This window comes from Vanacampus margaritifer, chromosome 2 (assembly GCF_051991255.1).
Source record: "Vanacampus margaritifer isolate UIUO_Vmar chromosome 2, RoL_Vmar_1.0, whole genome shotgun sequence".
Lineage (NCBI taxonomy): Eukaryota > Metazoa > Chordata > Actinopteri > Syngnathiformes > Syngnathidae > Vanacampus > Vanacampus margaritifer.
Window position 1 is genome coordinate 56,942,609 of NC_135433.1, and position 27,657 is coordinate 56,970,265.

The 27,657-nt window shown below is 41.0% G+C and overlaps 2 protein-coding genes across 6 annotated transcripts in view; one reads left to right on the plus strand and one right to left on the minus strand.

The window, feature by feature from the left end:
* The window catches only part of carm1 (coactivator-associated arginine methyltransferase 1), a 139,978-nt gene that overhangs the window by 71,190 nt on the left and 41,131 nt on the right, over positions 1-27,657 (plus strand). For 4 of the 5 annotated variants that reach the window (XM_077556213.1, XM_077556214.1, XM_077556215.1 and 1 more), the window contains exon 13: positions 9,573-9,679. In XM_077556213.1, coding sequence (XP_077412339.1) covers positions 9,573-9,679 — 107 coding nt within the window. Of the gene's footprint in view, positions 1-9,572; positions 9,680-9,915; positions 15,799-27,657 lie in introns of those variants that run through there. The other variant, XM_077556216.1, reaches the window with a different exon arrangement.
* Positions 22,984-25,478, minus strand: LOC144043961 (uncharacterized). The gene is made up of 7 exons (XM_077558084.1): positions 25,223-25,478; positions 24,336-24,369; positions 24,064-24,167; positions 23,681-23,947; positions 23,401-23,494; positions 23,205-23,272; positions 22,984-23,096 (listed from the first exon to the last, which is right to left on the minus strand). The coding sequence occupies exons 1-7, from the start codon at positions 25,319-25,321 to the stop codon at positions 23,007-23,009; spliced, it is 756 nt and encodes a 251-aa protein (XP_077414210.1). The 5' UTR covers positions 25,322-25,478; the 3' UTR covers positions 22,984-23,006.

Sequence of the window (27,657 nt, forward strand, 5' to 3'; positions counted from 1 at the left end):
GTACATACTCTGTGTGTCTCTCGCTCTCTCTCTCTAACATACGTAGTACAGTACTGTACGTATTCTCTTTAAACATAAATTATAATACAAAATATAGCACTGAAGCAACTTACGAACAAATTCACCTTACGAACGATCGCTCGGAACGTAACTCGTTCGTAAGTTGGGGAGCGTCTGTATTCATTAATGTAGGCTGAGGTTAAAATGTAACACAAGGTCGTTTTGGGTTGTGGTATCAGCTCCATTGATTTGACATCAGTGGCTTACACTTGGCCATCATAGAGCTGCAGCGGTCTGCCCAGCAGAGAGAGACTGCATCACGTGACATTATCCCGGAGGAATTTCGCCATCCTCCTCCCAGTGTTACCAGGGGACTGGTCTTTGAGGACAGGGAAGCCAGTTTGAAATGTTGTTTTTTTTATGTTCGCTGTTTAGTTTTATTTCTTTGAAAAACTATGGTTCTTTTATAACATTTGGGGCCGCTTTAGGCATTCATACGATGAGTGAAAAGCATTTTGATGTTAAAGATGGAAATGTATATTATATGGAGGATTTGATTTTGGTCAGCAACAACATTAAAGGTTTGGGGAGTCCAGTAAAAAGAAATAAAATGCTCAACCAACTTAAAGTGATCAATTGCGATGTTACAAGAATCATTCTGAATCATAAGCAAACCACCTAAACACTTTTAACAACTTGTGAATCCCACAGGAATTAAACACAGTCTGCCAAGCCTGGATCAAGTAAGTCAGCCACAGATTCCCCATCCCTTGTAACTTATCCATCAAGCCCCTGTCCGCTATTGCAGCTTGGATGGGGAATTGTGTTGACATACCTGCCTCCATCACTTTTCATTGTTCTGTGTATGTGTCATTGCACCATTATAGGAGAGGAGCAATCTGGGCCGCATAATAATAGTTCCTCAGGCAGGGAAGGCCCAAGCCTCCACCTTCCTTTGGAAGTTGAAGAGTGACGTACTTAATCCTGGATTTTTGACCATGCCAAATAAACCTTGATATCCATTTATCCCATTCTCTAAATTGGTTGTCATAAACCTCCACAGGTAAATTCCTAAATAAGTAAAGCGGCCGTGGGAGAATATTCATCTTGAGGCTCAAAAAGGGGACCTAGTTCCATCTGTGTAGGTCGGCTTTAATATTGAGAGATACTGGCTCATACTTAGCTCGAAAAAGCCTTGAAAGATTACTAGTCAATTGTATCCCTAGATATTTAATATTCAAATGTTCCCATTTTAACTCTTTGACTGACAAAAACGTTAAATAACGTTTAGTAAAATCCTAAGGAGTGCTGCCAAAGACGTTAAAAGACGTTCACTATGTTTTTGTTTTTTGTTTTTGTTTTTTGAAAACGGGTGGAAGAAAGCCTTGGCCAGCTGTGCTGAAAGTATCAAGCAGATCTAGTTAGTATAATGACTATTTTTCGGCACTAGATGGCAGCGATGACTCTCTTTGGACAAGATTGGATAGGCGTCAGTAGAAGACGTGAGGCGGAGCTAGAGTGTTGAGGGGAGAATGGCTGAGGAAGCGCAAATGGCGACCGGTTGCAAGCAGCTCACGCATGAGCATTTTTTTCAAAGACGAAAAGCATTGACCAATGCTAAAGTGCACATTGATGACGACGATGATGATGATGGTGACTCAGAGGTTGACGCCGAAGTTGGAAGCGTTGACGCGGCGGCTATGATCACGTCATAAAGCCTCACCGGCTAGCGATGCTAACGCCGGAAAACGCGGTGCACAACCGAGCACTTCTGCACAGGCGGACGTTCAATCGGACGACGAAGAGTACCCCGAGTCCAATGCATATTCATCGGAGGAGTGGGTACAGTCTGATCACGGAGAAGACACTGGTTCTGGACTACGATGCCACCATGAATGGGGTGGATAAGATGGATCAGAACATCTACCACCCGGTATAGGAACAGTCTGATCACGGAGAAGACACTGGTTCTGGACTACGATGCCACCATGAATGGAGTGGATAAGATGGATCAGAACATCTACCACCCGGTATAGGAACTGAAGGACATGAGGAAGCCAGACGTAACACCACCGTAACCTCACCGTATCATGATCCTGCTAGTAGACTTGATGGCAACATGGCCAAACACACACTGCAGTATATACAGTATATACTTGCTAATCCCCGGAAAAAAAGGCCGGCAAGAAAGTGTAGCATCTGCACGCGAAGGGGCAATCGCAGTGAAACTAATCTGTTGTGCAAATCCTGCTGCGTCTCCTTGCACGCAGGGGAGTGTTACAAAAAGAAAAACTGTAGTTGAAACATCCACACAATTGTAAATAGTAACACAGTTGCACACATTTGTAAATAGTTTGCCAAATTGTTTTGCCAAATTGTTACACTGTTGAATGTAAATAAACATATTTTGCTATCAAAAAACGATTTTTCATTGTTGGTGGTAGTGTTTTACAGAAGTAAAGCACTGTTAAGGTGTTTGTGGCATCATTCATGGAAAAAAAAAGGTGTCAAACACAAAAAGCTTGATTTCTCCGTATTTAGTTTCAAAACAGAGCATTTGGGTGAAACTAACCATTTTCTATTGTTGATTACTGAAAAACGGAATAAGGTAGAAACAAACTTTTTTCTGATGAAAGTTGAGAGTTCAATCTTTCATTTGGTAGTATGTGTGTTTCCATAGTCCAAACACAAAATTTTCTGTGGACCTTAAAAGATCAGTCAAAATGCTTAAATCAGCTGGCACCCACAGCATCCCTTTTCTGAAAACGCTTGGCAGTCAAAGAGTTAAATTCAATTATTTGCATAAGGTTGTGGTGGGGGTATAGTTACAGTGAGGAAAATAAGTATTTCACCCCCTGGTGATTTTGTGAGTTTGACCCTTTACAAAGAAAGGAACGGTCTATAATTTTCATGGTAGGTTCATCTTAACAGTGAGAGACAGAATATTAAAAAAAATCCCAGGAAATCACATTATATTAATTTTAAACATTTATTTGTCTTTTATTGAGGAAAATAAGTATTTCACCCCCTACCAACCAGCAAGAATTCTGGCTCCCACAGACCCAGGGACAAGATTGTAGACCTGCACAAGGCTGGAATGGGCTACAAGACCATTAGCAAGCAGCTGGGTGAAAAGGAGTCAACTGTTGGTGCGATAGTTAGAAAATGGAAGACACACCAATTGACCATCAATCTCCCTCGGTCTGGTGCTCCACGCAAGATCTCACCTCGTGGAGTGAACCGGATCATGAGAAAGGTGAGGAAACAACCCAGAACTACACGGCAGGAGCTTGTTGATGATATCAAGGCAGCTGGGACCACAGTCACCAAGATGACCATTGGTAACACACTACGCCGTAATGGATTGAAATCCTGTAGTGCCCGCAAGGTCCCCCTGCTCAAGAAGGCACATGTACAGGCCCGTCTGAAGTTTGCCAATGAGCACCTGGATGATTCAGAGGAGGCTTGGGAGAAAGTGCTGTGGTCAGATGAGACTAAAATCGAGCTCTTTGGCATCAACTCGACTCGCCGTGTTTGGAGGGCGAAAAAAGCTGACTTTGACCCCAAGAACACCATCCCCACCGTCAAGCATGGTGGTGGAAACATTATGTTTTGGGGCTGTTTCTCTGCTAAGGGTACAGGACGACTTCACCGGATCGAGGGGAGGATGAATGGGGCCATGTACCGGGAAATCTTGGGTGAGAACCTCCTTCCCTCAGCCAGGATATTGAAAATGGGTCGTGGATGGGTGTTTCAGCATGACAATGACCCAAAACATACAGCAAAGGCAACAAAGGAGTGGCTCAAGAAGAAGCACATTAAGGTTATGGAGTGGCCTAGTCAGTCTCCAGACCTTAATCCTATAGAGAACTTGTGGAGGGAGCTGAAGCTTCGAGTTGCCAAGCAACAGCCTCGAAATCTTCAGGATTTGGAGAGGATCTGCAAAGAGGAGTGGGCCACAATCCCTCCTGGGATCTGCGCAAACTTGGTGACCAACTACAAGAAACGTCTGACCGCTGTGCTTGCCAACAAGGGTTTCTCCACCAAGTACTGAGTCATGTTTTGCTAGGGGGTGAAATACTTATTTTCCTCAATAAAAGACAAATAAATGTTTAAAATTAATATAATGTGATTTCCTGGGATTTTTTTTAATATTCTGTCTCTCACTGTTAAGATGAACCTACCATGAAAATTATAGACCGTTCCTTTCTTTGTAAAGGGTCAAACTCACAAAATCACCAGGGGGTGAAATACTTATTTTCCTCACTGTAAGTGTCATGACCTGCGTTTTTTAAATATTAACTTTATAGCCTGAAAGCCTACCAAAATCATTCAAGGACATCAGTTCCTTAAATGAGCTCTCCAAACTAACCAAAACGTCATCAGCAAGCATAGCGACCTTGTGTTCTACTCCTGATATTAGTATACTTCAGATTTTTGTATTTTGTCTGATTCGTCCAGTGTCTCTATATAAATAAATCAAAGAGGAGGGGTGCCATTGGACAGCCCTGCCTACATCCCCGTTCCAGGGGGAAACTTCCAGATAAATCCCCATTGATCTTAATCCGCGCTGAGGACCTGTCATAGAATGCTTGAACTACTCTAATGAACTTGTCCCTAAAACCAAACTTCTTTAACACTTTATTTACAAAAGCCCATCTGACTAAATCAAAGGCCTTCTCGGCGTCCAGACTCCCCATTATTGATTGCAATTTATTCTTGTGGATATAATCCATAATATGCAGTACTCTTCTGATTTTATCAGTTGTTTGCCTCTGGCGAATAAACCCAGTCTCATCTAAATTGATGAGGACTGGTAGCAGCTCCTCTAGTCTACGGGAAAGAATAGAAGTAAATATCTTATAATCCAAATTAAGTACACTAATTGGCCGATAGCTTCCACACTCCTGTTTGTTTTTCCCCTCTTTTGGGATAACTGAAATTGTTGCCTGTCTCCAGGAAGGTGGAATTACCCCCTCCTGTTATACAAAATTAAATGTTCTAACTAATAGTGGAGTAAGTTCCTGCCTTATGCATCGGTACCATAGGGAATCATATCCATCAGGGCCAACCGCATTTCTTGATTATTGTCATATTACAATACATATCTTGCACTGACAGTTTGCCTTGTTTTTTCCAATTCACACACGTCCTCACCACACACATACATGCATGCATGCACACGTGCACACACACACGCAGAGATACTGGTGGCTAACTGTAGATAATTGCAGCTCCGAAACGAGCGCACCGTACCATACTTGGCGCATGCATGCTAAAAACAAATGGTAGCATGTATGCTAAAATACGGTAACAAGCATTCTACCATGTATTTTAAAATGTCAACTGGAGTAAAATAGTGAGTTCAGTTGTACTTTATAATTCAACTATTTAACTCACAGTACTCACGTTATTCGTTGCCATGCACTTTAACAGGCATTCACAATCCATTCACACACTGCGGTCCGGCCTCCCAGTTTGTTTTGGTGGATTGCTCCAATGCTTCTCCAGCGGTTGGATCCTCCCAGAATGATGGCAAGCCCCGACGTTTTTTTGCTTCCTCACCTTCCGAACCATGGATTCATTGATGTGGAATTATCTCGCGGCTGCTCTATTCCCATGTACAACCGTGTAACTGATAGATTGCAGTTTAAATTGTGCCTTGTGAACATATCTCGACTTAAAGCTGATGCGATTTACGGAGTTCCGAGTAGTCTCCGCGGATAGCGCCCAGTCGCTACACATTGCCAAATGGTTGGGGTCCAAATGGGATAAACGAAATGAACGACAGGAGACAGGAGGTCACACTGCAGTCTGGCGTTTCATTTGACCTCTTACATACCACGACAACTCTATTCTGCCTTCGCCGACGGCACATATAACAGCACCCCGGGAATCAACCATCACAATCAAAATCCCGTTAACATTAAAACAGAGAATTTTCACTGAATCACCTTGCATTGAAAAATAAAATTTGGCCAAATCTCACATCCACTATAGCAGAAGACATGGTGGTGGTTGATGGTTTGATCACTTTCACCGGGAATTTGCCAGATCCAATGTCGCTTCTTCCACCGAGTTGTAGATCGTCGCTTCTTCATTATAAAAAAAACCTTCAGGCGGGTTGGGTCGAGGGTTTGGAACCGCAGATTCTTCTCGTTCAGGATCCATCGCGCCTCGCTGTATTCCTTCCATATGGCCATAATCTCCGGTGGATGACGTTTACTTTGTTGTTGTACATGAAACCCCTCTTCTGCCAGGCCAGTCGGAGCACTTCTTCTTTTACAGTAAAGCCTAAATACTTTACCAAGACCGATCGAGGCTGGGCGCCGCTCGGCGGAGGTGACGACAAGGCTCTGTGCGCTCTCTGTATTTGCAATTTCGTGGAGTCAAAATTTCAAATTTGTCACGGAGACGTTTTTCAATGAAGTGGATCATTGATTGTGAGCCCGACTCCGCACCTTGTCCGTGTCTCTCTCCTCAAGTAGGCTTCCAGGGAGATCATTTTAGACTAACGTTTTTCCTGAATTGTCATCATCTCGACCAGCATTTCGTTCATACTTCACAACCTTTCTTCGTGTTCGGGAACCCTTATTTCCACATCGCCGATCCTTGCATTGGCCTTATCTAGCTCTCCCCTAATATCTTGCAGTTGTGCTTTTGTGTTTTTCCGAAAATCTTTCACTCCTCTCAACTCCGTCAAGATCACCATCAGGTTCACTGGCCCTTCCTCGGATTTATTTCCGACGCCGTCACGCAACGAGGTGGGCGAGACTCCTCCGCTTTCCCCGGAAGAGCTATCGTTAGCATTTTCAGTTAGCTGCATGTCGTCATCTCCAAAAACCTCAGAAGTCGTTTTTTTTAACTTGTTCTTCTTGCGCGTCATTAGTGCACCCTAAGACTTATCTTTATCCACTTCGCTGCTAATTAACTTTGCTCTGGAGCAGTATTTTTTACAAGACGCAACCGGAAGTCCGATATGACAATCTTAGAAAATAATCGATTAGATACAGGACTATACGCTGTATGAGTTTCAACGGTGTAAATATAGGCAAGTGGTTCTTTTGTCGTCCGGTGTCCGGGAGGAAGCGTTCCTATGAGGGCTGTGATGTCGCGTGCAAAAGGTCTATATTCAATGCAGTCCTCCTAACATATTCACTCCTAGCCATTTTCACTGAAGCAACCGCTTCTCTCCTGGCTGTTTTACTGGATTTTGACTGATTTTTGCAAGGCCCACAGAATATTGTGTCCTATTGCTATAAAAACATGGAACCTACCAAAAGTGAGATTAAAATCTCTTCTTTCATCAGAAAAAAAAGCATATTTGCATCTGTTTCCGTTTTGCAGCAATTGGCATTAGAATATAGCTAAGTTTGATCAATATTCACAAACCTGTTGAAAACACTGGGAAAAGAGCTAGTTGCAACATGGCCCTGGCTTATCGCTTATACTCTGCTGCCACCTGCTGGACTTTTTTTGTAATAGCTACCATTTCTTAAAGCGACTTCTTCAGGTCAGAAGCTGCATCATATTCTGTATGCTCTAAGCATTCAAAAACAACCAAAAACGTATTTATACGTTTTTGGGTGTACAGACGCTCCCCAACTTACGAACGAGTTACGTTCCGAGTGATTGTTCGTAAGGTGAATTTGTTCGTAAGTTGCTTCAGTGCTATATTTTGTATTATAATTTATGTTTAAAGAGAATACGTACAGTACTGTACTACGTATGTTAGAGAGAGAGAGCGAGAGACACACACAGTATGTACATGTACGTAATAAGATAAATAAAATGAAGTTTAACTTACTTTTGGAAGATGTACTCGATGCTTAAGGATTTGATGGAGGAGGAGGAAGAGGAGGATTTTATATCATGAGAGGTTCTTCGTCGTCGCTGGAATGGGCTTCAAAAGTTACTTCCTCCTCCGTAACTTCAATGTAGGAAGAAGTAGAGGGTCGCGGAGAAGAAGATGAGGGTTGATGAGTATCTTCCTTGGAGGATTTACTAGAAACTGGCCGAAAGAAGCGATCTAACTACGATTGCACAGTTTTCTTCTTTTTTCATCATAAATGATGCGGTAGCACTGTATGGCATCATTCAATTGATTTGCAACCTTTGTGCAACGTTCAATATTTGGGTCTTGCTGCTCGAAGAGTGCGATGGCTTTATCTATGAGCGACAGGCGTTTCTTCTTCTTCCCCCTCCTCGACACGTTGCTGAGCCTCCAATGCTGGGTGAGCTCTCACAGCGCCAAGCGTCGGTATTAGCGGCGGAAAGAAGCACTACAGTACTCGGAAAAAGGTGCGCAATAAAAAATCTAACTTACAGCATCTCTTTCCGAACATTTTTTGGAATGCGCGCATGCGCGCAGACATGTTCGTATGTACCGTTGTTCGTAACACGAATGTTCGTAAGTAGGGGAGCGTCTGTATATGAGTAATGTCGAGCTTTTCACAACAGTTGCGCTGTCAGATTGCCCGATAAATTCGCTCTGTGTCGTGGACTGGACGTGTAGCCACAATACAAGTCTGAATCCGACAAGATCCCACTTGATCATCGCATGCTGTGATGCCAAGAGCGCCGCGTACGCACTGGTTGTTGGGGAGGCGGGCCCAAAAAAAAAGAAGGGGCAGAGCAAGGGAGTGTTTGTGTGAATGGAGCATGCGGGACAAGTGCGGCCGTGCCACTGCATAAATATGAGCGCATGGCTCACGCTTCCTGCTCAGTAGTGTTTAAAATATGATTTTGTACAATTAGTACTGTATTTAAATTTATTTACATGTGTTGGGGTAATATACCCTTTTTGTGAATTAATTTGGAGATGACACAGGTTATTGTTTTATTATTTCATCACTGAAATATTAAGCCTATATTGTGTTTGAGTACATTCTATAATTCTTAAATCTTTATTCCTATTTAAATTGTTTTAGCATGGTGCATTTGATACGCGCGTTCACTCCAATCCTTTAGGTTTCGTTCCTCCTCCGAGGGAGGGGGGCAAAAAAGACACATAGCGGCACGTACGGCTGTCAAGGCAGCAGCGCCTTGCCTGACTTCTATAAAAAGATACAGGTTGATTGTCCGTCCCAAAGACGTAATCGATCCTCACTAAATATATGTGCACAGCTTGTGCCCAAATCAGTGGCTACTTTAAAAATATTTGAACGACAGTCGCAATATTTTTTTTTTTTACTTTTATACTATTCATGTTGCCGTTACCTATGACGGTGGCAGTATTGGGAGGTGCGGCTTCCCATCAATAAAATCAAAAATAATGTGACTTATGATATTTTTAGAGTAGCCTATGATTCGGGAATGAGTAGGCTACAGCAGTGCACATTTTAACGATTGATCACGGTTTTGGGACAAAGCAGTCGTGCTTGCCGGCGCTTGTATTTAATTTGAATATAATTATTAAGTATTTAATCATTCAATGTAATTCGCTGATTGTCAATGTAATAAGTGAATTCATTCATTTTAAAGATTTATTTGCCTTTTTTTCTTTCTTTTTTTGGGGGGGGGTGGGGGTAGCAAACGCCCCTCCATAACAGTGGTCTGTTTTGTATTTACAGGTACACGGGTACCTCACCAAATCCGCCTCCTGGGTCTCATTACACTTCCCCCTCTGAGAATATTTGGAACACAGGCTACAGCATGAGTCAAGGGATGCCCATATCAGGTGAAAAACAAACATAAAAGTGAGATGTTAATAAATTGTTTCATTTATTAACTGGGAATACTGCTCCAAAATATCCTCCTCGTCCTTATATGCACACATGGACAAAATTATTGGTATATCTTAATGAACAAAAAACTCGCAGTAGTCACAGAACAAACTTGAATCTATCAATCTGTTCATTTTCTTCCGCTTATCCGGGGGTTGGGTGACATCGGCAGCTGCTTTCCTCTTCCTAGCCACTTCGTCCAGCTCTTGCAGGGGAATCTCAAGCCAATCCCAGGCTATTTTGGAGACATATTCTCTCCAGCTGGTCCTGGGCCGTCCCAAGGGTTCCTCCCAGTGAGACATGCCCGGAACGTCCCACCAAAGAGGCGTCCAGGAGGCATCCTGATCTGAGCGCCTCCTGGGCGACCGAGCTTCTCAGGGAGAGCCCAGACACCCTGCAGAGTTAACTCATTTCGGGCGCTTGTATCCAAGATCTTGTTTTTTTGATCGATTAAAAATAATTCTGCACTTTACTGTTACACAAAGACCAGACAAGGTTTGGTACAGACAGTACAGACAGACACAGGACAGTATTAGAAAGGTATAATGCAACATGCTCTCTGCACTACTGTTTGCATTATATATTGAGCCAAAAAGGATATTAAAGGGGTTACATTTGCTGGTGAAGAGCAAAAACTGGTTTGCTGATGATTTACTATTGACCATAACTCAACACACACAGACATTGCCCACGATAATAAAAACACTTAAAATAATAAAAATACGTTGTTTTTTTTGTTTTGTTTTTCAGGTTATAAAGTTAATGTATACAAGACTTGGGCATTAGCTTTAAACTATGACCCACCTCAACATATTACGGATGAATACAAATGGAAATAGGATGCAGAAACGGTCAAGCGTCTAGGTATCATATTACCTAGAAACTTACAGAGATGTATGGGGTTAACTATGGACATCCAAATGCCAAATTACAACTAGATTTACAAAGATGGCATGCCGTAGCGTTTTTAGATCTCAATTCTAGAATTGACGCAATAAAAATTAATGTTCTCTTCCAAATGCTGTATGTATTCCAATGTCTACCATTTCCAATTCCACATAAACAAGTTTTTGAGTGGGACAGAATTGAGCTAGGATAAAATATACAACACTACATTTGCAGAAAGACAAGTGGGGTAGAAATCGCCCATATTTACGTGAATATTTCTATGCTCCCCAGCTGAGACCACTTGTGTGTATGTGCTCTCCTACTTACACAGCAGGATGGAAAGACCAAGAGGAGGGGGAAAAAAAGATTATCCCATTAAAGGTTTATTATTTGACACGAAAATACAGCATAAAGTTAAAGTACCACTGATTGTCACAACCACCTAAGTGGGGCGAAATTCTTTCTCTGCATTTGACCCATCCACTAAGGGAGTGGCGAGCCGTGCTCGGGAATCATTTGGTGATCTAACCCCCCAATTCCAACCGTTAATGCAATGTGTTAAGCAGGGAGGCAAATGGGTGCCATTTTTATGGTCTTTGGTATGACCTGGCCCGGGAATGAACCCACGACCTCCCAGTCTCAGGGCGGACACTCTACCACTAGTCCACTGAGCTGACTTAACTTTAAAGAAAAACTATGCAGTATGATGATCATAGCTTTAAAGTAAATTATTAAAATGTGTAATTTCGGTTTGGGACCCAAATTTGGGACACAATGGTGTGATTATTACACTGAATTTACCCCAAAAGGCAAAACTGGCAAAACTTGGGATTTCAACCTGTATCAAAAAATCTAAATTGACATATTAATATATTCAAATTCCACACTTGATTCCCATTAAAATTATATATAATACATAGACATACCTCAAAATCCCTAGTTGAAATCCCTAGTTTTTGGCGCACACATCTTTTAAAGGACCATAGTAACCGGTACTTTAAGAAAAAGATATGACATCAGAGTTCAACGTTCCGGTCCCATAAGATCCCCTACTGTCTTCAAACCTTTTTCAGCCCAAATCCTGAACCCAGGGTCGGCTGTGCCTGGAGGGAACAAAGAATTATTCCATATCAGGCTAAAGCGTGATAAAGAGGACAATTCACCCATATATTTTTTTATCAAATTGTAATCATCATAGGATTATGGATTCTTTGTCTTGTTTTTTAACATTTTAACTTTTGATGAGTACAAGTACTGAGGAACAGGGAGGGGGACAGAGCAGGATTCAATATACATCCAGAGTGGGAAACATTTATCTGTAAAAAAAAAAAAAAAACATCACAGTCCGTAATTGTGCTGCCCAGTGATACCATAAAGGGTTGAAGCATTTGTGGCCGCCTCTATCATATGGTAAGTACAAAAGTGACAGACGTAACCTTGGCCTTGTAATATTCCACAAAAAGCGAACAAAAATACTCTTCTAGTGTGGAAATAGGTTAATAGGAGGTGGCAACGGGATGTTTTGAAACAAATATATAAGTTTAGGCATTATGTTTGTTTTGAGAACATTGATTCTTGCCATAAGTGATAAGGGCAAAGAATTCCATCTGTCTAGTGAGGAAGTAATATAATTAATCATGGGGGTTTAGTGAACCATAGCTATCTATTTTATACATGAAACGATCTTAATGCCTAAATATGAAAACCACTCTACCATTTTAAATGGGAAAGAATTTTCAGCCCTTGTCCTTTCTTCTTTGTAAAGTAACATTAGAGGAGATTTTTCTTTATTTACTTTATACCCTGATATCCTTCAAAACATGTTAATTAAATCTAACAAGGCTGGGATGGATTTCTTCAGTTCCTTTATAAAAAGAATAACATAATCAGCAAATAAAGACATTTTAGTTTCCTGTTGACCTATGCATAAACCAGTTAGAGATTTATGAGACCGCATTGCGATGGCAAGCGGTTCGATTTCTAAAAAGAATAATAAGGGGGACAAAGGGCAACCTTGCCTACATCCCCATTTAATTTGAAATGGTTCAGAAATGGTTTTCTCACGAAAAAAAGAAGGAAAAAAAGGAAATGGTTCAGAAAGGACTCAATTTGTCACTATTTCAGCATATGGTTCATTGTAAATAAGTTCTACCCACCGATAGAAAATATTGCCACAACCAAATCGTTGTGGATCGTGCCATTCAACTCTAAAGGCTTTCTCAGCATCCAATGATAGTAGAGTAGTGTCTGTTTTCCCTATAAATATTCAGCACTCGTCTCACATTGTGAAATCCCTGCGCACAATAAATCAATTCTGATCATCCGCTATAATATCAGGTAATATTCTCTACAGTCTCCGAGCCAAAACTTTGCAAAGTTTTTTTAAATCCACATTAAGGAGGCTTATTGGTCTGAGATTTCCGCGTTCAGTGCATGGTTTACCAGGTTTGGGCAATAGTTATCAACGCTCCTCTCAATGAAACAGGAAGTATTCCCTTTTCAAATGAATCACAAAACATGTCGAAAAGTGGGCTAAGGAGTTTATTTTTACATTTTGTATATACTGTATTTCCAACGAAATTCCGTCTGGGCCTGGACCCTTGCCTACTTTCATACAAGCTATTGCTTCGGATATTTCCTTCTTTGTTAAGGGAGCATCCAGATCTTATGAATGAAGCCACAAACACCTAAACAGTGCTTTATTTCTATAAAATACTACCACCAACAATGAAAATGTGTTTTTTGATAGCAAAATAACAGTTTATTTACATTCAACAGTGTAACAATTTGGCAAACTATTTACAAACTATTTACAAATGTGTGCAAGTGTGTGTATGTTACTATTTACAATTGTATTACAGTTGTGTGAACTACACAATTTTTCTTTTTGTGTGGTATATTGTGTAACACTCCCCTGCGTGCAAGGGGACTGAGCAGGATTGGCACCACAGATTAGTTTCACTGCAATTGCCCCTTCGCATGCAGACCCTACACTTTCTTGACATCTTTTTTTCCCGGGGGTAATGGGTATGTACTGCAGTGTGTGTTTGGCTATGTTGCCATCAAGTCTACTCTCAGGATCATGATACGGTGACCTGATGTTACGTCTGGCTTCCTCATGCTCTTCAGTTCCCATAACTGCAACAACTTCCTCTTCCTCCTCCTCCTTGTCTTGTGGTAACAGCCACCCTCTCACCACCTGCCAGATAAACTCCAAAAAGTGTTTTGGGGAGTTTGCCCGTGGGATTTTTTGTTTTGTGCAGGATATATGCATTGAACATTCATATTTGAAATAGATAGGCAACAATTTTTTTGTGCCATTTCAAAGTTTTCCACATGAATGGGTGGTAAGAGATGTTCTGATCCATCTTATCCACTCCATTCATGGTGACATTGTAGTCCAGAAGACACACTGGTTTCTGGAAAGGCATTCTTTTTTTCTGTGCTTTCTGCCACACATCCACTGTCCGCATTTCATCTTTGTGATAAGTAGTCACCATCCTCAATAAAGGTTTGTCCTGCCATGCCACAACCAAAACCTTTGTGTTGTTTCTCACCAGTTACCCCCCCCCACCCCAAGGCCAGTGTTTGTTAGGCAAGTGATCTCGCTGGCTTCACCCCTGTTTTTCCTCAGTGTTCCACATGTTTCATACGTGTTGCCAGGAGACGTTCACACAAGCCGATAGAATTGTAAAAATTGTCCAAGAAGAGTGTGTACCCATTTCCTGGCAGAAGATCTAGTAAGTTGAAATCTGTATCAGGCAGAGAACAACTGGTACCTACATAGGGTTGCATATTGAAGCAATATCCTGTTTGGGAGTCACACAGGATGTATGACTTGATCCCATATTTTATTGTTTTTTGGGGGTTGTATACTTTAAATGAAAGAACTAATAAACTTTAATAAACTAAGCCTACTCAATTGTGCAGTTGACGGTCGGCAAAATCACAACTGTGGTTCTGACGTCGCTTTGTCTCACAGACCAAAAACTGCTCAACTCGGAACTTCATTTCATGCAAAGTGCTGTAAATGGAGTAAAAATCAGTCATGGAATAAAGACAAGTAAATAACACCAAACAAATTAATAAATATTGTAAATGGGTAAATTAATAAGTAAATGAAATAATACAAGTAGATAAGTAAACAAAGAAATAATAAAATAAAGCAGGCACCATAAAACATTGCAACAATGATGAGTCTCATGCCGAGTCAAACGCCAAAGAACAAAGATGTGTTTTAAGAGTGGGTAGAGAGAGAGAGAGATTGCCTAATATTTAACACAAGATCATTCCAAAATCTGTGGGGAGCGATTTGTCTAAAATCTCCCGAACTTTCTAGAGAGGAAAATAATGTGCTGTTAAGCACAATTCGAATTTAAGTTAAAATGAAAATAAAAAAAAAATATATCTATATGTATAAATTAAAGTTGTTCGATCATTAGTAATTGGAAAAATATTTTTAATGTCTTCTAGATTCATAATTGTTCTTTCACCAAGCGAAAATATTGTATTTTTATCCAAACACATCCAACACATCCAACACATCCAAAATTCCTACAAAATGAGCTAAAATTCGTATCGGTCGGATAACGGATGCGCGCGCAGCGTGTCTTGGAAAAAGGTGCTTGATGTGTGATTTTGTCTTCCCTTTTCCAATTCATTCCCAATGGGGAGTTAATTTGGGAGTTTTTTGGGAATAGCGTCGCCTTGGTAACTGGGAATTATTAGAAAAATAATAGCGCAGCGAGTCAGATCGAGCCGCATCGTTTGATACCTCATTTGTGCCGGTGCGATCTACGGTACGGGCCACATTTTAGCGGAAAAATCGTAGAAGGATGATATAATAATAAAACTAGAAAAATTCCCGCGGAAATTTTGAATGGGACTGCTGACTCTTTGGTAATGAGCTGAACAGTTTAAAATTTAAACCACTGGAATCGCTCAAGAAATGTGGAAGTTAACCATAATCAACATCAACTAAAAGTATCTCACTGTCCCTGAACATGTATTTAAAAAAATGTAAATGAGCTGAACAGTTTAAAATTTAAATGACTGGAATCGGTCAAGAAATGTGGAAGTTAACCATAATCTAAAAATATGTCACTGTCACTTTAAGAGCACATACATTTTTGACTTGGAGCCGTCACGCGCCCCACATTGCATTGAGATCGCATGAGAGAAGCACCCCTTGTACAAAAGCCTCTCACGACTTAACGGTTGAAGATACAGATTCAAGAAATGGCTCGTTAGAACGGCAAGGGTTTGGGGAACACGAGCATGTTCTCATTTTCTTAATCGGATAAAAAATGACCAAATGAGAGCAGGTTGAAAACTTATGATTTATCAGAAATGGAGAGAGGAAGGCGCCTGAAATTAACATGTACAAGACAGGCGAATTAGTCCGACTTCTCTTGCTTAAGGTGAAAATAAAGGTACTAAATGACACCTTAGCCAAATAAAAGTTAGTTTGTCTGAAAGAAGACACTCGTGACTACAAAATGTGAGAATTTGACGTCTAGTGACAAAAGATCGTTGCCATGGTGACGAGTTGAAGTGACGTCACGCACCCACATTGCATTGAGATCGCATGAGAGAAGCACCCCTTGTACAAAAGCCTCTCACGACTTAACGGTTGAAGATACAGATTCAAGAAAGGGCTCGTTAGAACGGCAAGGGTTTGGGGAACACGAGCATGTTCTCCGAAATCCCTCATTGGCGCCGCTTCGCTACACCGTCGACACGCCACTCAACCCCCCCCCCCCCCCACGTCGACGACAGACGAGACAAAAGCCTTACTGTATATTGTAGCAACGAGAGATGTACACAATTGAGATTTAGAGCCTACTCAAACTTTTCTTAGTTTTTTTTTACTGCACATTAAAACTTTAATGTAACATCTGCTAGCTCTTTGCTAGCGCTAGCAGGTGCAGCTAGCATGTAGGCTACCATCTCTAGCACTTAACTTTTCCAATCTTGTTAAAACAGCAACATAACGTTCAAACACATCAAATACGTTTCAATACATCGCCAGTATTAACGTGATGTAGTTTAGGATGGGGAAAACTTGCAAAATCACACTTATTTAGCATTATTCACCAGACTACAAACAATTGCCTTGCAACTTACCTCAGACGAGATGAAATGGGAGGAGTAGGTTCTCGAGAAACTTCTAATTGGTGTCATTAAAGCGTCTCTCATTGGCCACAGCACAGACAAGCAGAAAACGAACCAATCAGGGAAAAGAGAGAAGACTAGATCCAACTATCATCAAGATTGGTTGCATTCCATTGAGATTGTATGACAGACGCACCCCTGGAACAAAAGCCTCTCACGACTTAACTCTTCAAGATACAGATTCAAGAAATGGCTTGTTAGAACGGCAAGGGTTTGGGGAACACGAGCATGTTGTAATTTTTTTAATCGGATGAAAAATGACCAAATGAGAGCAGGTTGAAAATGTATGATTTATCCGAAATGAAGAGGAAAAAAACACCCAAATTAACATGGAAGAGATTGGCGAGAGAGTCCAATTTCTCTTCGCTTAAAGGGAAAATAAAGGTACTAAATGACACCTTAGCCAAATAAAAGTTAGTTTGTCTGAAAGAAGACACTCGTGACTACAAAATGTGAGAATTTGACGTCTAGTGACAAAAGATTGTGGCAGTGGTGACGAGTTGAAGTGAAATTTTTTCTAATACATTATTTGGTTCCCGGCACTGGATGGCTAATTAGCCAACAGAGTGTGTGAGAAAGCTAATTCAGCTACTGTCTTTGAACCCGAACAGGGGGGGGGGGCTTTCATTCCTTAAAAAAGATTTCGACACTGAGCTAAAGATGGGACAAATTCCTACAAAATGAGCTAAAATTCGTATCGGTCGGATAACGTATGCGCGCGCAGCGTGTCTTGGAAAAAGGTGCTTGAAGTGTGATTTTTTTCCCATTCATTCCCAATGGGGAGTTAATTTGGGAGTTTTTTGGGAATAGCGTCGCCAAGGTAACTGGGAATTCTTAGAAAAATAATAGCGCAGCGAGTCAGATCGAGCCGCATCGTTTGATACCTCATTTGTGCCGGTGCGATGTACGGTACGGGCCGCATTTTAGCGGAAAAATCGTGGAATAATATATAATAATAACAACAAGAAAAATAAACCACTGTCCTAGGTAGAATAACAATATGTGCCTGCTTGCTTCGCAAAGCAGTCCCATAACTAGAAAAATTCCCGCGGAAATTTTGAATGGGACTGCTGACTCTTTGGTAATGAGCTGAACAGTTTAAAATTTAAACCACTGGAATCGCTCAAGAAATGTGGAAGTTAACCATAATCAACATCAACTAAAAGTATCTCACTGTCCCTGAAAATGTATTTTAAAAAATGTAAATGAGCTGAACATTTTAAAATTTAAATGACTGGAATCGGTCAAGAAATGTGGAAGTTAACCATAATCTAAAAATATGTCACTGTCACTTTAAGAGCACATACATTTTTGACTTGGAGACGTCACGCGCCCCACATTCCATTGAGATCGCATGAGAGAAGCACCCCTTGTACAAAAGCCTCTCACGACTTAACGGTTGAAGATACAGATTCAAGAAATGGCTCGTTAGAACGGCAAGGGTTTGGGGAACACGAGCATGTTCTCATTTTCTTAATCGGATAAAAAATGACCAAATGAGAGCAGGTTGAAAACTTATGATTTATCAGAAATGGAGAGAGGAAGGCGCCTGAAATTAACATGTACAAGACAGGCGAATTAGTCCGACTTCTCTTGCTTAAGGTGAAAATAAAGGTACTAAATGACACCTTAGTCAAATAAAAGTTAGTTTGTCTGAAAGAAGACACTCGTGACTACAAAATGTGAGAATTTGACGTCTAGTGACAAAAGATCGTTGCCATGGTGACGAGTTGAAGTGACGTCACGCACCCACATTGCATTGAGATAGAATGAGAGAAGCACCCCTTCAACAAAAGCCTCTCGCGACTTAACGGTTAAAGATACAGATTCAAGAAAGGGCTCGTTAGAACGGCAAGGGTTTGGGGAACACGAGCATGTTCTCATTTTTTTAATCGGATGAAAAATGACCAAATGAGAGCAGGTTGAAAACTTATGATTTATTCGAAATGAAGAGGAAGAAGTCGCCCAAATTAACATGGGAGAGATAGGCGAGAGAGTCCAACTTCTACTCGCTTAAAGGGAAAATAAAGGTACTAAATGACACCTTAACCAAATAAAAGTTAGTTTGTCTGAAAGAAGACACTCGTGACTACAAAATGTGAGAATTTGACGTCTAGTGACAAAAGATTGTGGCAGTGGTGACGAGTTGAAGTGAAATTTTTTCTAATACATTATTTGGTTCCCGGCACTGGAGAGGGGGGGGGGGCTTTCATTCCTTAAAAAAGATTTCGACACTGAGCTAAAGATGGGAAAAATTCCTACAAAATGAGCTAAAATTCGTATCGGTCGGATAACGTATGCGCGCGCAGCGTGTCTTGGAAAAAGGTGCTTGAAGTGTGATTTTTTTCCCATTCATTCCCAATGGGGAGTTAATTTGGGAGTTTTTTGGGAATAGCGTCGCCAAGGTAACTGGGAATTCTTAGAAAAATAATAGCGCAGCGAGTCAGATCGAGCCGCATCGTTTGATACCTCATTTGTGCCGGTGCGATGTACGGTACGGGCCGCATTTTAGCGGAAAAATCGTGGAATAATATATAATAATAATAACGACAAGAAAAATAAACCACTGTCCTAGGTAGAATAACAATATGTGCCTGCTTGCTTCGCAAAGCAGTCCCATAAAAAACTAGAAAAATTCCCGCGGAAATTTTGAATGGGACTGCTGACTCTTTGGTAATGAGCTGAACAGTTTAAAATTTAAACCACTGGAATCGCTCAAGAATGTGGAAGTTAACCATAATCAACATCAACTAAAAGTATCTTACTGTCCATAAAAAAATGTAAATGAGCTGAACAGTTTAAAATTTAAACCACTGGAATCGCTCAAGAAATGTGGAAGTTAACTATAATCAACATCAACTAAAAGTATCTTACTGTCCCTTTAAGAAACATGCACATTCACGCACGCACATTTGACTTGGAGCCGTCACGCGCCCCACATTCCATTGAGATTGCATGAGAGAAGCACCCCTTCAACAAAAGCCTCTCACGACTTAACGGTTGAAGATACATATTCAAGAAATGGCTCGTTAGAACGGCAAGGGTTTGGGGAACACGAGCATGTTCTCATTTTCTTAATCGGATAAAAAATGACCAAATGAGAGCAGGTTGAAAACTTATGATTTATCAGAAATGGAGAGAGGAAGGCGCCTGAAATTAACATGGCAGAGATAGGCGAGTTGGTCCGACTTGTCCGAGCTTAAAGGGAAAATAAAGGTACTAAATGACACCTTAGCCAAATAAAAGTTAGTTTGTCTGAAAGAAGACATTCGTGACTACAAAATGTGAGAATTTGATGTCTAGTGAGCAAAGATTGTGGCCATGGTGACGAGTTGAAGTGACGTCACCCACCCACATTGCATTGAGATTGAATGAGAGACGCACACCTCAAAGAAAAGCCTCCCACGACTTAACTCTTCAAGATACAGATTCAAGAAATGGCTCGTTAGAACGGCAAGGGTTTGGGGAACACGAGCATGTTCTCATTTTTTTAATCGGATGAAAAATGACCAAATGAGAGCAGGTTGAAAACTTATGATTTATCAGAAATGGAGAGAGGAAGGCACCTGAAATTAACATGTAAAAGACAGGCGAATTAGTCCGACTTCTCTTGCTTAAGGTGAAAATAAAGGTACTAAATGACACCTTAGCCAAATGAAAGTTAGTTTGTCTGAAAGAAGACACTCGTGACTACAAAATGTGAGAATTTGACGTCTAGTGAGCAAAGATTGTGGCCATGGTGACGAGTTGAAGTGAAATTTTTTCAAATACATTATTTGGTTCCCGGCACTGGATGGCTAATTAGCCAACAGAGTGTGTGAGAAAGCTAATTCAGTCACTGTCTTTGAACCCGCACAGGGGGAAGAGCTTTCATTCCTTAAAAAAGATTTCGACACTGAGCTAAAGATGGGAAAAATTCCTACAAAATGAGCTAAAATTCGTATCGGTTGGATAACGTATGCGCGCGCAACGTGTCTTGGAAAAAGGGGCTTGATGTGTGATTTTCTCTTCCCTTTTCCCATTCATTCCCAATGGGGAGTTAATTTGGGAGTTTTTTGGGAATAGCGTCGCCATGGTAACTGGGAATTCTTAGAAAAATAATAGCGCAGCGAGTCAGAACGAGCCGCATCGTTTGATACCTCATTTGTGCCGGTGCGATGTACGGTACGGGCCGCATTTTAGCGGAAAAATCGCTGGAATAATAAAAAATCAAAAAATAAACTAGAAAAATTCCCGCGGAAATTTTGAATGGGACTGCTGACTCTTTGCTAATGAGCTGAACAGTTTAAAATTTAAACCACTGGAATCGCTCAAGAAATGTGGAAGTTAACCATAATCAACATCAACTAAAATTATCTTACTGTCCATAAAAAAATGTAAATGAGCTGAACAGTTTAAAATTTAAACGACTGGAATCGGTCAAGAAATGTGGAAGTTAACTATAATCAACATCAACTAAAAGTATCTTACTGTCCCTTTAAGAATCATGCACATTCACGCACGCACATTTGACTTGGAGACGTCACGCGCCCCACATTGCATTGAGATCGCATGAGAGAAGCACCCCTTGTACAAAAGCCTCTCACGACTTAACGGTTGAAGATACAGATTCAAGAAATGGCTCGTTAGAACGGCAAGGGTTTGGGGAACACGAGCATGTTCTCATTTTCTTAATCGGATAAAAAATGACCAAATGAGAGCAGGTTGAAAACTTATGATTTATCAGAAATGGAGAGAGGAAGGCGCCTGAAATTAACATGTACAAGACAGGCGAATTAGTCCGACTTCTCTTGCTTAAGGTGAAAATAAAGGTACTAAATGACACCTTAGCCAAATAAAAGTTAGTTTGTCTGAAAGAAGACACTCGTGACTACAAAATGTGAGAATTTGACGTCTAGTGACAAAAGATCGTTGCCGTGGTGACGAGTTGAAGTGACGTCACGCACCCACATTGCATTGAGATAGAATGAGAGAAGCACCCCTTCAACAAAAGCCTCTCGCGACTTAACGGTTGAAGATACAGATTCAAGAAAGGGCTCGTTAGAACGGCAAGGGTTTGGGGAACACGAGCATGTTCTCATTTTCTTAATCGGATAAAAAATGACCAAATGAGAGCAGGTTGAAAACTTATGATTTATCAGAAATGGAGAGAGGAAGGCGCCTGAAATTAACATGGCAGAGATAGGCGAGTTGGTCCCACTTGTCCGAGCTTAAAGGGAAAATAAAGGTACTAAATGACACCTTAACCAAATAAAAGTTAGTTTGTCTGAAAGAAGACACTCGTGACTACAAAATGTGAGAATTTGACGTCTAGTGACAAAAGATTGTGGCAGTGGTGACGAGTTGAAGTGAAATTTTTTCTAATACATTATTTGGTTCCCGGCACTGGATGGCTAATTAGCCAACAGAGTGTGTGAGAAAGCTAATTCAGCCACTGTCTTTGAACCCGAACAGGGGGGGGGGGCTTTCATTCCTTAAAAAAGATTTCGACACTGAGCTAAAGATGGGAAAAATTCCTATGAATGAATGGGGAGTTAATTTGGGAGTTTTTTGGGAATAGCGTCGCCAAGGTAACTGGGAATTCTTAGAAAAATAATAGCGCAGCGAGTCAGATCGAGCCGCATCGTTTGATACCTCATTTGTGCCGGTGCGATGTACGGTACGGGCCGCATTTTAGCGGAAAAATCGTGGAATAATATATAATAACTAGAAAAATTCCCGCGGAAATTTTGAATGGGACTGCTGACTCTTTGGTAATGAGCTGAACAGTTTAAAATTTAAACCACTGGAATCGCTCAAGAAATGTGGAAGTTAACCATAATCAACATCAACTAAAAGTATCTCACTGTCCCTGAACATGTATTTAAAAAAATGTAAATGAGCTGAACAGTTTAAAATTTAAACGACTGGAATCGGTCAAGAAATGTGGAAGTTAACTATAATCAACATCAACTAAAAGTATCTTACTGTCCCTTTAAGAAACATGCACATTCACGCACGCACATTTGACTTGGAGACGTCACGCGCCCCACATTCCATTGAGATTGCATGAGAGAAGCACCCCTTCAACAAAAGCCTCTCACGACTTAACGGTTGAAGATACAGATTCAAGAAATGGCTCGTTAGAACGGCAAGGGTTTGGGGAACACGAGCATGTTCTCATTTTCTTAATCGGATAAAAAATGACCAAATGAGAGCAGGTTGAAAACTTATGATTTATCAGAAAGCAGTCCTCTCCATCCGCATGTTGACAGCATCCCACAGCAACCGCGCAAGCACCGGCATCCCATCGCTGTCACTGAGGTGTACCTTCCAGACATGATCAGAAATAAATATTATATATCTGCAAACATACTTTTGATAGGAGGAGCACTAATAAAATGTTTGTTTGTTTTTTGCAACAACTAATGTACTTACCCCGTCTCTACACCACAAGTGAAGCTGTGACAGCGGGAAGTGGCCAGCAACAGATAGGTAGCGAATACCTACAGTAACAAAGAAAAAAAACATTATTAGTTCAAGAGTCCCGCTGAGACACAAAAATCAGATCAGGAGGTGACGTAAAGAAAAGTAGAACTTTGTGTGTGAAAACAATTTTCAACATGGAACGTACCCATAATTGCTGCCACCCGGTGGTACTCCTGGCGTAAAAGGTCCTGCTGGGCCAGCTCGACGGTCAGACGAGGGGGGAAGTCCAGGACAACAACCTGCACAAAGTTTAAAAAAGTAAAATATACATCTGGAGCAAGATGAACTTTCATTAATATTCATCAACTGCTTAACTACGGGAAAAGGCTGAAATGTATTTTAAACAGAACATATTTGACATATCATGCAAGTACATACTTGAAATGTAAATGTATGAACTATATGAAGGAAATGTGTGAACTTACGTTGGGCCAGCGGCTGCAGACGGTGCGCAAGAACTGGCCAAAGTCAGCCGCTGCCTCAGCGATGGGGCGGCCCAAGTTGTTGCTGGGAGCCAAAATGCAGACCGCCTCGGGTGACCGAGGCAGAACAGCATTCAGCACCTCAGCACGCAACTCGGAGGCACTGGCACCCGGGGTGGACATCACGCCAAAAGAGAAATGTCCCTCCGGCAGCTTCACAACCCCATCGGCAATGGCTCGCAGGTGGGAGTCACCAACAACCAGGACAAACTATTAAAGAAAAAAAAAAAGAAGTAATTGAAATTTTTTTTTTAAGTATTTAAATTTTTTGAAAAAAGACAAATGAAGGTTAATTTGTTTTACAGGCAGTTTATTATAAAACATACCTTGTTGTCCTGGTTCAGTGATGGAATGACCAGTTTGTGCCTCCGCCCAGTCACAGTTGAAACTGGCCATTCCCGAACTCTGTGGCGCCAGCCAGTGCCTCTGCCTAAAATGATGCACACACCATGAATACCATGTCAAGTCTCACAACTTAAATTGCTGACAATGCACAGTACAAGTTACACTTTGAGTGTATATGAACCTGCAAAATATTGGAATTTTTTAAATAATCGATTGTAAAACTGCTGCAAAAGCAATTAAAATGATGACTGACCTGGTACCAGAGCCTTGGCACCAACAGAGGACACCTAAAACATAGACATTACAATTGTAGGCATGTGCAGTCACCTTAATGCAGAGTAAAAAGCAAACATAGGTTGTAATGGTTAAGTTAGTTTCAATAAAAATTGACCAGGTCTTTTGTACATACAAGTGATGTTAATTCAGGCCAGGTTTATTAATGAAATTATTAATCACGAAAGAGATTCAGGGACTTAACTGATACTTTTGTTTGTGTCTGAAATACAGTCACAATTGATCAAATTTGGTACAATTTTCTGATCAAATACATGAGCAAAAAGGCAGCAGATTGTACCAGCCTAACTTCACAACAGCACCATCTACTGATAAATGTAATGTACTCCAACTACTGTCAAGTGTTAAAACAATTATTGGCTTGACATTATCATTTCAACTGTTCCTCCCACAGTCATGCAATAGACCAGGTCTGCAGTTATTAAATATAACATGTGAAATATCTGTGTCCAGGATAGGCATCTCACAAGTTTTTGATCAATGTTAGTGAGTTTATTTTAGACATCAGTAGTTTGAAAACTTCTTAGAATATTTGAAATATTGTAGAAAACAGACTTCATCAAAATTCTATTCAGAATTATTTTGACATGAATAAAGCACTGCACAAATCACATGTCATACACTCTATATTCGTAAAACTGTGCCCTGATGAAGACAAGCTTGTGTTGAAACACGTTGGTAGTCCATTTTTAATAAAGGATTTTTTAACATTACTACTAGTGTCTTGCATAAACAGACTGCTTTTTACACAAGGCTTTTAAGCTAATTTTTCTGCCTGATTCTGTATTTGTAGGCTGAAATATTGTGTATTGCACATTAACAAAGAATTCAATAGAGGTAAAGTACATGCTGGGGTGCGCTGTTTGGGCTCAGTTCCAGAGCAGCAAGGTCCAGCTTCTTCCATTGGCGCTTGGCTGCGTCTGAACGCTTCCCCTTCCGCGGCATGCTGCTACAGCAAAGAAAAAAAACTTGCCATGACAAAGTCAAAAGTAAAGATTCAAGATCAAATTTGTAGTTAATCTCAGATGTGTATGAAGCATTAAAAACGTACACTTCCGAAATCCCTCATTGGCGCCGCTCCGCTACACCGTCGACACTCCACTCAACCCCCCACCCCCCCCCCCCCCCCACGTCGACGACAGACGAGACAAAAGCCTTACTGTATATTGTAGCAACGAGAGATGTACACAATTGAGATTTAGAGCCTACTCAAACTTTTCTTAGTTTTTTTTTACTGCACATTAAAACTTTAATGTAACATCTGCTAGCTCTTTGCTAGCGCTAGCAGGTGCAGCTAGCATGTAGGTTACCATCTCTAGCACTTAACGTTTCCAATCTTGTTAAAACAGCAGCATAAAACATAACGTTCAAACACATCAAATACGTTTCAATACATCGCCAGTATTAACGTGATGTAGTTTAGGATGGGGAAAACTTGCAAAATCACACTTATTTAGCATTATTCACCAGACTACAAACAATTGCCTTGCAACTTACCTCAGACGAGATGAAATGGGAGGAGTAGGTTCTCGAGAAACTTCTAATTGGTGTCATTAAAGCGTCTCTCATTGGCCACAGCACAGACAAGCAGAAAACGAACCAATCAGGGAAAAGAGAGAAAACTAGATCCAACTATCATCAAGATTGGTTGCATTCCATTGAGATTGTATGACAGACGCACCCCTGGAACAAAAGCCTCTCACGACTTAACTCTTCAAGATACAGATTCAAGAAATGGCTTGTTAGAACGGCAAGGGTTTGGGGAACACGAGCATGTTGTAATTTTTTTAATCGGATGAAAAATGACCAAATGAGAGCAGGTTGAAAATGTATGATTAATCCGAAATGAAGAGGAAAAAAACACCCAAATTAACATGGAAGAGATTGGCGAGAGAGTCCAATTTCTCTTCGCTTAAAGGGAAAATAAAGGTACTAAATGACACCTTAACCAAATAAAAGTTAGTTTGTCTGAAAGAAGACACTCGTGACTACAAAATGTGAGAATTTGACGTCTAGTGACAAAAGATTGTGGCAGTGGTGACGAGTTGAAGTGAAATTTTTTCTAATACATTATTTGGTTCCCGGCACTGGATGGCTAATTAGCCAACAGAGTGTGTGAGAAAGCTAATTCAGCCACTGTCTTTGAACCCGAACAGGGGGGGGGGCTTTCATTCCTTAAAAAAGATTTCGACACTGAGCTAAAGATGGGACAAATTCCTACAAAATGAGCTAAAATTCGTATCGGTCGGATAACGTATGCGCGCGCAGCGTGTCTTGGAAAAAGGTGCTTGAAGTGTGATTTTTTCCCATTCATTCCCAATGGGGAGTTAATTTGGGAGTTTTTTGGGAATAGCGTCGCCAAGGTAACTGGGAATTCTTAGAAAAATAATAGCGCAGCGAGTCAGATCGAGCCGCATCGTTTGATACCTCATTTGTGCCGGTGCGATGTACGGTACGGGCCGCGTTTTAGCGGAAAAATCGTGGAATAATATATAATAATAATAACGACAAGAAAAATAAACCACTGTCCTAGGTAGAATAACAATATGTGCCTGCTTGCTTCGCAAAGCAGTCCCATAATAAACCACTGTCCTAGGTAGAATAACAATATGTGCCTGCTTGCTTCGCAAAGCAGTCCCATAATAATAACGACAAAAATAAACCACTGTCCTAGGTAGAATACTAATATGTGCCTGCTTGCTTCGCAAAGCAGTCCCATAATAAACCACTGTCCTAGGTAGGATAACAATATGTGCCTGCTTGCTCCGCAAGCAGTCCCATAATAAACCACTGTCCTAGGTAGAATAACAATATGTGCCTGCTTGCAGTCCCATAACTAGAAAAATTCCCGCGGAAATTTTGAATGGGACTGCTGACTCTTTGGTAATGAGCTGAACAGTTTAAAATTTAAACCACTGGAATCGCTCAAGAAATGTGGAATTGCTGACTCTTGCAAGGTGGAAACACGCATGTATGTAGTACTTGTAGACATAGTAGTAGTAGTATAGTAGTAAGTAGTAAGCAAGTACAAACAGAAGTAGTAGTACTTGTAGTAATTTTAGTAGTAGTCAATTGGCTAAGATGGCCGCCGACCCGGGTGGGCGAGGGGGAGAGAGTCCTTGCCGCACCTAATTAATTGGCCAAGATGGCCGCCGCCCTGGGTGGGCCGAAAGGCGGTAATCCAGGGTGTACCTAATTAATTGGCTAAAATGGCCGCCGCCCTGGGCGAGCGGAGTGGCGAGAATCCTGGGCGTACCTAATAAATTGGCCAAGATGGCCGC